The sequence below is a fragment of the Culex quinquefasciatus genome, chromosome 3 (assembly GCF_015732765.1).
Source record: "Culex quinquefasciatus strain JHB chromosome 3, VPISU_Cqui_1.0_pri_paternal, whole genome shotgun sequence".
Classification (NCBI taxonomy): Eukaryota; Metazoa; Arthropoda; class Insecta; order Diptera; family Culicidae; genus Culex; species Culex quinquefasciatus.
Window position 1 is genome coordinate 18418353 of NC_051863.1, and position 13804 is coordinate 18432156.

The window sequence follows — 13804 nt, forward strand, 5'->3', positions numbered from 1 at the left end:
TTCTAAAATTATTTAATTCTCATATAGTGTAATAATTTTGTAAATAAATATAAAATTTGTCGTTGGAATGCAAAGGTAAAATGTAAATATACTCGTTGTAAACATCAACGCCAAATTACGAAAATTGGTGGCGGCATACTGCCGTTCTACGCATAATTGTCCCATGTTCAAAAAAGTGCAACTGAGAAAAACGCAATTCAAATTTTTCGACCGATTTCTGTGTTTCTACGCATAATTGTCCCGTGGGTTCCTATTCACCCTATGTGTCCCTAATCGCCCCAGTTAGCAGTTTATCACCCTTATTTGTGATCCTCTTGCTATACAACAGGTTAACAAGGCATAATGCTTAGTAAAACTAATGATTCCGTGTAAGAAAATACTTGGTGGGACAATTATGCGTAGAAGTTCAATGATGGGACAAACAGACTTGGTGTTGTTTTTGATGAGTTTCCGAACAAAGTACCAGATTTTATGAGTTTTTCTTAAAGTACACATCAGACTAAACTTAAAAATGGCATATAGTCAAAATCGTCAAAAACTGACATGGGACAATTATGCGTAGAACGGCAGCATATCCTTCACAGTTGGCGCATTTTATGCGCCGCAATGATTGTTCTGGGGGCGTTAAAAAAATCACGTAGTGAAAAAAATACGACTAGCGGGTTGGCATTGCATGCAACATAGGAAGTTTCGGTAGTTTTAGCACGAGTGAAAACGAATCGTAATTTTTTTTGTGTGTTTTTTGGCTTAACTGCCATGTAGTTTTCGACAATTTTTTTTTTGTTGTTTCTCTTTATTTACAGCATTTTATTTTAACGTTTTTTTAGCTTTTTTGTTTTAAGTTAAATATCATATGTTACAGATAAATTACACTGCGCTGGTTTGCTTTTCACTTATTTTTAAGATTTTTTTTTTTGTTTGTTTTTGTACTGGAAATGACTGCGTTTTTCCCATTCATCAACTGTCCATCTCTGTCTGTCTGTCTATCTGTCTGTGTGTCCCGTGTTTCTTTCCCACCATCGACGGACGCGCGATCCGTCCTTCACTTCCAATTGCTTCATTCTCGCGGTTGTTTGGTTTTCTTTTTGTGTGGAAGATTTGTATTTAAAAATGATTCGCTTTGTTTTGTTAAGTAAGTAGAGCAAGCCATGTCAAATTCAACTTTTTGTTTTGTATTGCAAATTTGCAGAGGAGGAGGAGGAGGCGGGGGCTTTTGGAGTTTTTTTTTTATAACGTTTCGATACTACTACGAGCAATAATAAAAGGGTAGCAATGTTGAGAACGATTGTATGGTAAATTTATACTAACTGGTCGGTGTGTGTGGTTGTCAGAGTAGCTAGTTCCACAAGACGTTTGTTGGTTTTTTTTCGCGTCACACAAAGGGCTTTATTATTTAACCGATAACAACTATTTTGCGAATGAAATCCTACTTAAAAAAAGAGCTTGTGTGAGTAGTTGGTTGGTTTTTTCCTAGGGCAAAAAGACATCCTTTAAAATACACATTAAAAGTCTAACAGAAAAAAAAAATCATATACATACAGTGTGCCGCGATTTAAATATAAATAATTCATCTCATATTGTACTTAAACTTAGTGGATTGTTTTACATACTGTGTACGTGTGTTTGTGTGTGTATGAGTGTGAAGTTTTCAAGTTTACAAAAACGTTAATAACTTAGTGTTTTTTGAATGCTTTCCTGGGTACTTGTTGTTCTCTATAGCTACGTATTTATAGGTTTTTTATGAGTTTTTTTTTTTTGCTTATTTTTGATGTTCAGTTTCATTGCTTTCTAATAGTGTTTTGTATCATGAGTGAAACGAAACGCCAATCGATAATGATAGGTTGTTGTCGGTTGTTGTTGGTCTGGAAAAAGGTTATTAAATCTCTTAAGATGAAGTTCGTGTTCAGTTTTCGAATGGTTCCGTGCATGGGAACGGAAATTACTCCAAGGAGTCTCACAAGAAAACTGTGTAAAACTGTATAAATTGCAAATAAAATATTGCACATCGAGTTGACGATAATTGGTGCCTCTTAACGGATGTACTGGATGTTACAAAAAATAAAGGAAAACCCCTTTTCCTTCATCTACAAAGTAGTTTTCAGTAGATTTGATTTGATTCCAAAACAGAATTAAATTTATGATTTTTTTTAATAAAAATGTTTATCCATTTTTTAATGTCCAAAGCGAAAATCAGTATCTTAAACCCGATTTTAAGATTTGTTGGTATTTTCGGCAAATTTGTAACCTTTAAACCATTTACAATTGTGAAAGATGTTTTTACTACCCTTTTTCTAAAAAAATGTCTTCATTGGTAGTCATTTTAAATAATGCTCCACTTTTTTAATGGGATAAGGGAAATTTTCCGTGGTATCTCAGAGTAAGTTTCGCTTGGAAGTACAATTTTGGCAGCTGTCCAAACAAAAATCTGTATCTGTAGTTGTAGGAACACTTTTTTTTCCTCAAAATCAGTATTTCTCTCTTTTATTATATTGATTTTTTTATATGTTATAAAGGGACAACAACTCGCAACTAGGCAGTGAAAAAAGAGGTCAGTTTTGAAGACATTTTCTGAAGTTTTTAAAAATTAATTTTTTTTTATAAAGCCAATCACTATTTATAAAAATAGAAAACTTATGTTTAAAATTGAAAATGAATGTTTAGGGAACTTTATTTTGAAACGTAAAATTTTATCCAAATTTCTGTACAATACTTTTTGATACGTAATTTATAAATTGATGACACATCAAATGGTTAGTAAAATTTTTTTAGACCATAACTCGGCGGCAAAAATGTTTGTCCGTACATTTCTTTTGCTCAAAAGTTGCATTTTTTACCGTTACACAAATCCAAAAATTAAAAAAAACAAAAGTAAAGATTTTGGAAAAACAAATGCATAAACAAGTAGATTAAAAATCGGCAACATCGGTGTATTTCAATTTTCTAAATATTACTCATAATTTTGTATGGACAGCTTTCAACATTGTGTGGGGCCTTGTATGGATGAACTCAAGACACAAAATGGTTTTTTTTGGTCATAGAAAAGACATCAACAAAGTTTGAGCCACAAAAAATTATACAAGTAAAATCCATTTCCGAAGTTTGGGGAGAATTGGGTCCTAAAGCCCCATGTCAATTTTTATGTACAACGGAAAAAAATACGATTTCCGATCACTTTTTTTTTTCTTTAAAAATTCATTTCAAACTCTTTGTGGCCGTACAAAGGGTCATTGTACTTAGCTTTATCGTTGTGAGCAATAATATCAGAAATCTGAACTTATTTTTAAGACCCAATTGCTAATTTAACTTGCATTCTAGTTCGATTCTTCTATTCAGCCTTAGTTTTTTGCTTACCAATCGATTTCAACCCTCCAAAAAAGGAGGTATTAGACTATGACAAACATTTGCTAGCTTTGTTTTGTCATAGTTTAATACCTCCTTAAGATGACTTTTTTTCTAGATTCTAGAGGGAAAGAACATCGATATTTATGTTGAAATTTATTTAAATCGAATTAGTAGTTTATGCAACAAGTTGCAAAAATAGGATTTTTTCAGCACGAGTCGTACATTTATCCAACGAGGTTCACCGAGTTGAATAAATAGGTAGAGTGCTGAAAAAATCAAGTTTTGCTACGAGTTCCATGCAACATTTTTTGCAATTCCGAAAAACACCCATTGAGTGAAATTTTAAGTAAAATTTTCATGTATTTTGTCAATAAATCGTTTTAATCTAAAAAATGTTGAAAAGTGTTGCTTTTCGAAACAAGTGCTGAAAAGTTCAAGAAATTTCACCTTTAAGCATTAAAAATCGAACCATTAGTTTCCGAGATATCTCGAGTTGAAAAAAGGACTAATTAGATGACACTGAGAAACACTAATTTTTTCACAAAATTTAAACTTTAAGGGGTTGTGATCCATCAACTAGCAGTCTGATCAACATAGTCAAGAAAGAATTTGCAGATTTTTTTCAGATCATCGAAATTTTTTGCGGGCCCCCTCTTAGAGTTTTTTTTTTTATTTAAAAAAAATAAACATTTTTCGCAAAAATACATTTGCTTGAAAAAAAATGTTAAGCAATTTTAAATGGTTTTGGCAAATTAATTTTTTTCGCTTTTTTCCAAAAATGTGTAGCTTTATTCCGCAAGAGATACTCTTTATTATACCCTAAATAATATAAGAAATCATTGGAAATTAAAAAGTAATTAAGAAGACGGAAATTTTGAATGCTCCCATTTTTTAATGGGGTAAGGGAAAATCTATTTATCCCCCGCCAAAAGACACCACTCATCGCACACATAAAACCAGACCAGCTCAACCGAGCATGTATAAAACCAGGCGAAACAAAAGTTAAATATTGTGAAGAAGTACTTACATAAACCGGAACTTTAGACCTTCTCTGGTGGGGGGATCCGCCCTGGGGTCGACGCTTGCTGCTGCTTCTTCCTGCTTTGCAAACGCTCTCTCACTCTGCGTTTGACTTCCTCTTCTTCTTCTTCCGTGATCATAATTATTGCCTTACGTTATTGGGAGCTCGCAAAAAACCAACACTTTCCCTTTTTTTCGCTCTTCTCTCTTAATAATTGGCTACACGACGTGTTTTTTTTTTTGTTTCCTCATCTTGTGACTACAGCTGCTGCTACTACTCTATCAGTGATTTAGTTGGTTGTTTTTTTGTTTGTTTTTTTTTCTATACTCAATTAAAATCAGGACGACGAAAAGTTTAATCACACGCACACTTAACAATCGCGGCGTTTTTTTTTTTGTTTTGTCAAATGATCCAACGATTTCCGAAAAAAAAAAACTCAATTCCCGGATATGCGAGTGCGTGCGTGCGGCGCGCAATTTCTGAGTGGGGGTGTGAAGATGTCTGCGACGACGACGACGACGATGGCGGCTTTTGCGGAAACGAAACAGCGCAAAAATGGTGAAGAAAGCCTTACCTAATACTTCTACCTTCTTTCGGGGGCGCCTTCACACACACACACATGCTTAGTTTAAGCCTATATAATGTATATAGTTTTAAATCACTATAACTCTCTCTTTCTCTCTCTTTTCAGCATGTACTAGCCAACGTTCTAGTAACTTTTCCGTCTTAAATGTAGAGTGCGCGCGGTTCAACCGGGACAAATATTTACAAAGAAAACGACGCACACACACTGAATGAGAGAACGTGTGTGTGTGACTTTAGAAGCAATAGTGCACGTACCGCGCACAGTGCTGGTGCCTCGCGTGCAGTCATCATCGGCTGTCCATGCCGCTGCCGCTGTTGCTGCCCCCACCTCCGATCGGGCCGCCCTTTTTGTCCGTCGGCGAGATGGTCTTCTTGCGCTTGGACGACGAGGACGAGTTGGCGGCGTTGTTGGCGGCCACCGTCGACGCGACCGCCGCCGACACCGTCGTCACCAGAATCTGCGACTGGGACTTTTTCTGGCTCATGCTGTACAACGGTTGGCTCTGCTTCCGCTCCGGACCGTCCTTAATCACTACGACCGTGTTGTTATTGTTACTGCTGCCGTGTTGCTGGTCTTGCACGTCCTGCTGCTGCTGCTGCTGCTTGGCGTTGTTGGCACTGTTCATCTGCTGCATCGCGCTCTGCGGGTTGATGATGTAATGGCCCAGGTTGTTCATCACCGACCGGCGGGGGTGTTTACTGTGCTGACGGATGTTGCTGGACTGGTTGTTGTTGTTGTTGTTGCCGCGATCACCGTGCGACATCCGCTCCGAGCTGGCGCGAGGCGTGTAGATGTTCATCAGGGCTGCCTTGCCGCCCTGGCCTACGATCTGATGCGGGGAAGAGGCGCTCCGTCGGTTGTTCATCTAAAAATCAACAAAACCATCATTCCCAATCCCCGAAGATCTCCCCACCACAACAAACCACTTACATTATAGCTAATCATCTGGTTCTCGTTGATTCCGTCCAGTAGTTGTTGTTGCTGTTGCTGCTGCTGCTGCTGCTGCTGCTGCTGCTGTTGTTGCACCAACGCAAAGTCCTCGATCAACACCTCCGCGTGCTGGTGGGTCGGTATATGCGTCGTCAGCACAATAGTTCCGCCGTTCTGCTGCTGGTGATGCAACTCCGGTGACCGGTTCATACTCGTCGGCGAAATGTCCCGCGAGGCCGAGTTCGAGTCCCCGTCGCTGTCTATGCTGTCCTCGGACGTGTCTACGCTGTAGCTGTTCCGCCGCGAGCTGTACTGTTGCTGCTGCTGTTGTTGTTGCACGTGCTGATGCTGCTGCTGTTGGTGGTGGTGGTGGTGGAGGTGCTGCTGCTGCTGCTGCTGCTGAATGTGTAGTGAGAGGTGCGGGTTGAGCGGGTCGTTCAGTATCGTCGGTACAATGGCCTGGGCCGCAATCAGTCTTGACTCGAAGGTTTCCTTGATCCACGTCCGGTAGTCGATGACCTCGTCCGTGACGCGGATTATCCGACCGAGGATGCTCTGGCGGGTGCAGTCGTTGAAGTATTTGTTGAGCGAGACGGCCTGCATCAGCACAATGTACGCGTACTCGAAGGCCTGCTTCACCTGGAGGGCACCTGCGGGGAGGGGGAGAGCGAAATTAATCCAATTGACTTGGCGTTGGCAGGCAGGTCAGAGGGCTGATTCAGACTCTCTTTGAAAATATGACATTTAAAAAAAATGAATTTAAAGAAAACACCGCTCAGATATTTTCAGCATTTTTTGGGTAGCGTTGTTCTTTCAGACGCGGTACAAAGAGGTTCAAAAGGTCCAAAAAACAAAATTTAATTAATTTTTTTTGGTATATTTCTAAAGGCGGTTTCAAAAACATCCAAAAAGTAAAAAAAAAACAATATTTTTTTGTTTATTGAACCTTCTATACACATACACTTTAGATATTTGCATTCATAAAATAATTGAAGTTTTTACTACAGGAATACAAAAGTATTATAGAATTTTCAAACCTCAGAACTTATAAATTTTTGACCTTTACAACTTTGAAATTTATGAATTTTAAGTATTTTGAATTAGAATTTCATCGGAAATTTAATTTTTAAGCTATTGATTAAGCAAATTTATGAAGTCTTTAGAATATTTGAAAATACAAATCTATAAGTTTATAAATGTTATTATTTTTAATTCATGAATTAAAAAGTTATTGAATTTTGATTTCATTGAAAATTACATTTTTAAGTTATTGATTTTCAAGATTTCTAAAGTCTTAATTGATTTTAATGTTTAAAACACAGAATTATTGAGATAATTGATTTAGTAATTTTAAAATTTTATTTTTTTGAATTCTTGAGTTACGAATTATTTGATTTTTAATTTTTAAATTTTATTGATTTTTCAAATTTCTAAGGATTTGACTTTTTTAATGTTTGAAACTGTAAGTTTTTTGAAAACTTTTTCTTACTCTAGTCTATTATAGTTATAAGTAATAATTTTTCGATTGAATTACGATGTAAAACACAGCTGAAAGAAACACCAAAACTCTGTTGTGTACCTAAATGAACTCATTGTAACTTAATTATTCACAAATAAAACCGAATTGAAAAAATAATGTTTGAAATTTAGAAATTTGTTATTATTAGTTTATAGTTTTAAATTTTCTTTTTGAATTCTTGAATTGAAGAATTGTTGAACTTGAATTTCTTCAAAAAGTAAATTGTTAAGTAAAATTTTATAACTTTAGATTTTCAGAAATTTTTAATTTAAATGACATAAGAAAAAGAATTTAATGGTTGTCTTTTTAAATTATTTTAAATTGCTTTATTAGGCTGGTCCAAGTTTTTGTCCCCCCCCCCCCCACCCGCAAAATATATTTTTTTCTAAAAAATTTAAAATTTAAATGCAATCAGATGAAATCTATATAAAATGCATTCCCCTGCGTTTAAAATAATTTTGAGCATGTTTGGGTTAATTTAAACATCTTTTGAATTTTTGAAAATTTTCGATGTTTAGTACAGTCCAGACTCGATTATCCGAAGGCCTCGGAAAAATTTCACTTCGGATAATTGAATCACGAAAAAAAAAAAATTTTTTTTCGTTGTCCAATTTTTGATTGTCGAGCTTAAGTATGACCCATAAGCTACTCTTAAATGATTTAAAATTTTTAAATCCAAGATGGCGGCCAAAATGGCTGGGCTGAAATATTGAAAAATGCATTTTTTGATTTAAAATAGAATCAAATATTCAAATTTGACTAAAATGGGGTCGCAGAACTCAAATTTCAGGTTAAAAGTAGAACAAATAAAAAAAAATATGAAAAATATTTTTTTTCATGATTCGATTATCCGAAGTCTCATACAAACCATCGGATAATCGAAAATTCGGATAATCGAGGCTTCGGATAATCGAGTCTGGACTGTATCGCAAAACGTTTTTTTCGCATTTTTTTTTTTGTTTTCGTCAAATCTTACTTTTTTTGAAAACTGTTGATTGCAAAACAACTAGTGTAAAATGCATTTAAAAACACTTTTTGCATTCAAATGTTGAGACTATGGCTTGTTATTTTAATTTTTAAAACTTTGAAAAATGTTTGCATCGGAACAAATTACCACATTTTATATTATCGAATTTTAAAGTTTTTGATTTTCGAGTTTTCAAATATGAATGTCTTCAAAAATTTAATTAATGAGTTACCTTTTATATATATATATATCTTAAAAACTAAATTGCTGTTAACATTTTTGAATTATCTTAGATTTAAATTTTTTAAAATTTTGTTTTTATTTTTATTTTGGAATGCATGATTTTAAGTTTTTAACTTTGTGTTTTATTAAATCTTGAATTGAACAATTTATTAATTCTAATTTCTTCAGAAAATAAATTAATGAGTAAGTTTTCTAGATTTCTTTTTGATTTCCAGAAATTTTGAATTTGAATTTCATTAAAAATTAAAATTTTAAGGTTAATAATTTTTCAATTTGAATTGCTGAATTCTTAACATTTTTAAATGACTAGATTTGTACATTTGAAAAATGTTTTTGCATATTATTTTTTCAACATTTTATTTTTGTATACAAGTTTCAATTTTTCCATTTTTAAAATTTATGTTTTGTTTTATTTTAAAATTTTGAATTTAAGATTTTGATTTTTGTTAGGCAATAAATACTGAGTATGTTTTGTCAAAACATTTGCAGAACAAATTGCTTAAACATTGAGAAACTGCAAATTGGACGGAATTAGGACTGAATTCTTAACCTGTCAAAAATACGAGAATTACCCCAGTTGATTATATTCATATATTAAATTACATTTATATTATTTATTTCGTTATTTATTTATTACACTAACCAACATTTTCATAACAATAATTAAATAATAATCCGGACCGTTTGACACGGTATGTCCACGCATCCCTCCTCCCGTGTAAATTCTGTGTAATGTAATCGGATCACTGAATCCTCTCAGCCGTAAACACAACGCAGAAGGATAACGTAGAAAGGATTTTTTTGTGAAAATATAATTATTCAGTTGCAAAAAATCTTTAACAGTGAAAATGCATTCAAAATTAGTGCAAATTATGAAAATTTGAGTAATTTAAAAAATATTTTGTGAAAATTTAAATATTTTGCTCTAAACACTCAAAAATATTGAAAACGCATACAAAATTTCGAATCATTTGATACCGGTATTGCAATGTAATTGTTATCGTCACGACGATAACTATAACAACCTTTTTTAACCTTGGACGTTTTCCAGCAATGTTAGGTTCTTTTGAAAAGTTACCTTGGAAATGATGGCGTCGATTTTACGTTTTTTTTTGTTTTTACTTTTTTTTCAAGCTAACAGGGATAAAATGGGCCGTCGAAGGATTTAGGCACTGCAAAGGTCGTAAACTTACCATAGGATGATCGACCGATGTCGTTGCCGGGCGTCAGTGGATCCTCGATGCAGAGCAAGCTCGGCCGGTGACCGTCGATCATCTCGCGCTGCAGCTCTTCTTTGGGTATGTATCGGCCACCATTTTTAACACTAATTCCTGCAACGGAATTGGATTGATTTGAGTTCTAGTTTGCATAGCAAAGATAACAAAACCATTTACCAGTCTTCATGTAGTTGAACTTTCGTCCGTACAGTTCGAGAAACTCGAGCAGCAGCACGCCCAGGTTGGTCGTCTGGCTCTGGTTGGCCCGCGGGTGCAGCTGCAGAAAGCTGATGCACATCAGGATCAGCGAGTACGACGAAATGCCACCGGTGAACACCTCGTTCAGGTCACGCTGCAGCAGGAACTGCTTCAGCACCAGCACCAGCTTGGCCAGCACCGGGTACTGGCGCTTAAAGTCCTTGATCAGCTCGGCCGACTGCACCCCGGACTGCATGTTGAAGGAAATGTCCACCTTGACCTGGGTCTCGCGGTCCGTCAGCTTCACGATCGGCACCGATGCCTTGTCCAGGACGCGCACCGACATCGGTTCCGCAATGCCGCGGCTGATCAGTTCGTTCTCGAGCGTCCGCAGCGGAAGCTTCTCCCACCGTCCAATCACGACCAGATCTGGAAGAAGTCAGAGAACGTTGAGTCAAGCGATTTCTCAACCTAGGACCAGGCAGGCACTCACCGATATCACTCGTTGGCAGGTACAGTCCGGTCCGGAACGAACCGAACATCTCCACCCGGGCCATCGGCCAGAGATTCAGCACGATGGCCTCTATCCGGGCCACCACCTGTACCCGCAGGGTGTGCTCCGTCCCCGTCGGTATCATGTGGGCGTAAAATTGCTCAATCTCCTCGTGAAGTCTGGAAGAAAAAGTCGAAGAAGAAGAAAACGGTCAAACCACATGTTGCGCTCGTCTCGCACACACAAACGCGCGCGCACACGAAATGAATGGGAAGCTGCACGAAAATCTCGCACGCGGCGCTCCTCCGTAGCGAATCCGTAATTACTATACAATAAACACTTTCTCTTCCCGGCGTTCGTCCGGCGAGATTTGCTTCTTTTTTTTTGTTCATGCAACGCAGAGAAAGATCGAAAAAAGCCTTCCAAACTGGTCAAATGACGCGGCAGCGGACGACACCTGGACCGTCGTAACTGTCTCGTGAGTCATGCATGACGTTTGCCGTGAATAACGCGACGTGCGTTCTATTTTTGGGGGACTGTCCGCGTACAGCGATATATCAAACCGCGGCTTTTCCATCGGCAGAGGTGGCCAGCATCCGGCGCAAACAATGGTGTGGAGGGAGCAAGGAATACAGCACATTTTGAAAAATTTGTCTAGTATAAACCTCCGCTTGGAAATGCTGATGATATGACGCATGGCCGGGAGTAAAACGTGGACATAAATGGTCAAAACTTGAGCACTGGCTTCGTGGGGGGTAATTGTTGATGCATACTAGGGTGAAATCAACAGACCCCCTTGCTCAATTCATTGATTAATTTTAAGGATCAACTCGGACCGCTTTGCACCCTTCGACAAAATTGTAGAGGGATAATTTTCACATTAGAATCTTGCTCTAGACAATATGTTCACACATTTTTGCCTTTATACATTTTTTTTTCTAAAATTCCCATACAAACTGCACTCTCAACAACCCCTAAACCTTAACAGATTTAACTTAAAATTTACCCACATGCTTAATTTTACCTAATGCAACGAGCCAGAGGAGTCACCTAAGTATTTTTTTTCAAATTTCCATTTTTCCTTGTCACCTCAACGCATTCAAAATACACAAAAAATGGGGAACACAAATCATTTGTCAGCCAAACATTATAAATATAAACTTAATATATGGATTAACTTGTGAGGCATCTTTTTAAATTTTATTATAAGTCTAGATACAATTTTGAGGGATGGGCAAATAAAATAGGTGTTATGATATTCGAAAATCTGTATCTTAAGAAAGAATTCTCTGATCGATGTCCAACAACCTGAATTCATTCTATATTACGCCCTTTTAAAATGTTAGTCTTGATTTGAAAATTTTGAAAATATTGTTTTCGAAAAGATCGGAAAATTTCACAAATGTTTCATATTTTAACATTGCAAATCGGACCATTAGTTGCTGAGATATCGACATTGAAAAATGGTGGGCTGTTTGGGTGAGACTTAGAAAACATCAATTTTCCTGTTTTTAAACCTTTGCATTGCAATATCTCAGCAACAAAAGGTCGTTTCAACAAAGTCCGAATAAGCAAAATATAGAGAATTTTCTCAGCTTTTCAAAAATATTTTTTTAAAAAGTGTGCAACCATGTGCACTAATTTAAAAAAATGAAAAACTGCGACTATTTTCAAAAAAGTCACCTAAAAATGGCTATAACTTGAAAACGGTGCACTTTATCAAAATTTCACTTCGGTACTTTTTGATTGCAAATTTGATTTTACATCGAAAAAAGAAGTTGAAAAAATTTTGCGACCAAAATTTCGATTTTTGAAAAATCAGTATTGATTAAAAAATTCATAACTCGGTCAATGATTTTTTGCACAACCTGGAAATTTCTGAAAAGTTGGCATTTTATGTCCTCTAAAACATATCAAAAAATAAAAAAAATTAAAAATAGTGTTTTTTTGTAAATCAAGTTTTAGTGATAAAAAGTTAAATAAAAAAATCACCAAATTTTTTTTACCGTGTATTATTTTTTCCAGTGTAGTCCGTATCCATACCTACAACTTTGCCGAAGACACCAAATCGATCAAAAAATTCCTTCAAAAGATACAGATTTTTGAATTTTCATACATCATTTTTGTATGGACAGCTGCCATATTTGTATGGAAAATTATATGGACAAACTAATGGCTTCTTTGGGCATTCCGAAGGCACCAAAAAAGTTTCAGCTGGATTAAAAAATACAAAAAATAAAATTAAAGAAAAAAGACCGATTCCGTAGAGAACTGCTCAGCTGGCTTCATATACACAAAAATGGCTTATATCACAAAATTTAAAAAAAATCTTCGAGAAAATACAAAAAAAATCGTTACTTGACTGTTAAAAATCATGCCGTTTTATGGGAAATTTAATGTACTTTAAAAAAAAAACTGCAAAGTAGCGCTATTCTCATTTTTTTTTTTTGTTTTGAGTGCCAATGTTCAACAATTTTTTTGACCAAACAATTGCACTTGAGGTGGGTAAAACCGCTCTTTTAAACGTCTCTTTCGCTCTTTTCTAAAATATTGATGAAAAGGCTATTTTGAAGAAGGATGTGATTTTTTATGTTTTTATCGGATTTTCATAAATTATTTGAGCAAGAACTTTTTTTTATAAAACGTACTTAATCCACCTTTAACTGGTTGGTGCCTTCCTCGCATTCATAAAGTGAGCCTCAAAAAGTGTACAAATAACTGTTTTTATCAAAATATCTGAGATCCGGACTCAAAAAAGTGTATTTAAAACACTAAAGTACTTGTAACTTTTGATAGAGTTGTCAGATCTTCAATCTTTGGATCCGTTGGAAGGGTCTTTAAAAACAATTCTAACAATATAAAGCATGGCGGGTTTTCTTACAAAAACCACCTTTTTTACAATATTTTCAAAAATTTAAGATCAAGACTAACATTTCAAAAGGGCGTTATATTGAATGTTTTGAAATGTTAGTCTTGATTTAAAAATTTTGAAAATATTGTTTTCGTAAAGATCGGAAAATTTCACGAATGTTTCATATTTTAACATTGTAAATCGGATCATTAGTTGCTGAAATAGCGACATTAGAAAATAGTGGGTTTTTGCGACCAATATTTCGATTTTTTTTAAAAATCTGTATTGATTCAAAAAATCATAACTCGGTCAAAGATTTTTTGCCCATTCTGGAATTTTCTGAAAAGTTGGCATTTGATGCCTCTAAAACAATTCAGAAAATAAAAAAAAAGTGTTTTTTTGCAAATCAAGTTATAGTGACAAAAAGTGAAATTAAA

General features: G+C 35.5%; 1 protein-coding gene across 2 annotated transcripts in view; it reads right to left on the reverse strand.

Annotated features, from left to right (window-relative positions):
* Positions 1–905: 905 nt before the first annotated feature.
* The window catches only part of LOC6048718 (non-canonical poly(A) RNA polymerase protein Trf4-1), a 60074-nt gene continuing 47175 nt past the window's right edge, over positions 906–13804 (reverse strand). For both annotated transcript variants that reach the window (XM_038259409.1, XM_038259410.1), the window contains exons 3-8: positions 10517–10695; positions 10003–10452; positions 9802–9939; positions 5880–6529; positions 4370–5814; positions 906–1862 (exon numbers count right to left, since the gene is read on the reverse strand). In XM_038259409.1, coding sequence (XP_038115337.1) covers positions 5236–5814; positions 5880–6529; positions 9802–9939; positions 10003–10452; positions 10517–10695 — 1996 coding nt within the window. In that variant the 3' untranslated portion in view covers positions 906–1862; positions 4370–5235. The remainder of the gene's footprint in view (positions 1863–4369; positions 5815–5879; positions 6530–9801; positions 9940–10002; positions 10453–10516; positions 10696–13804) is intronic.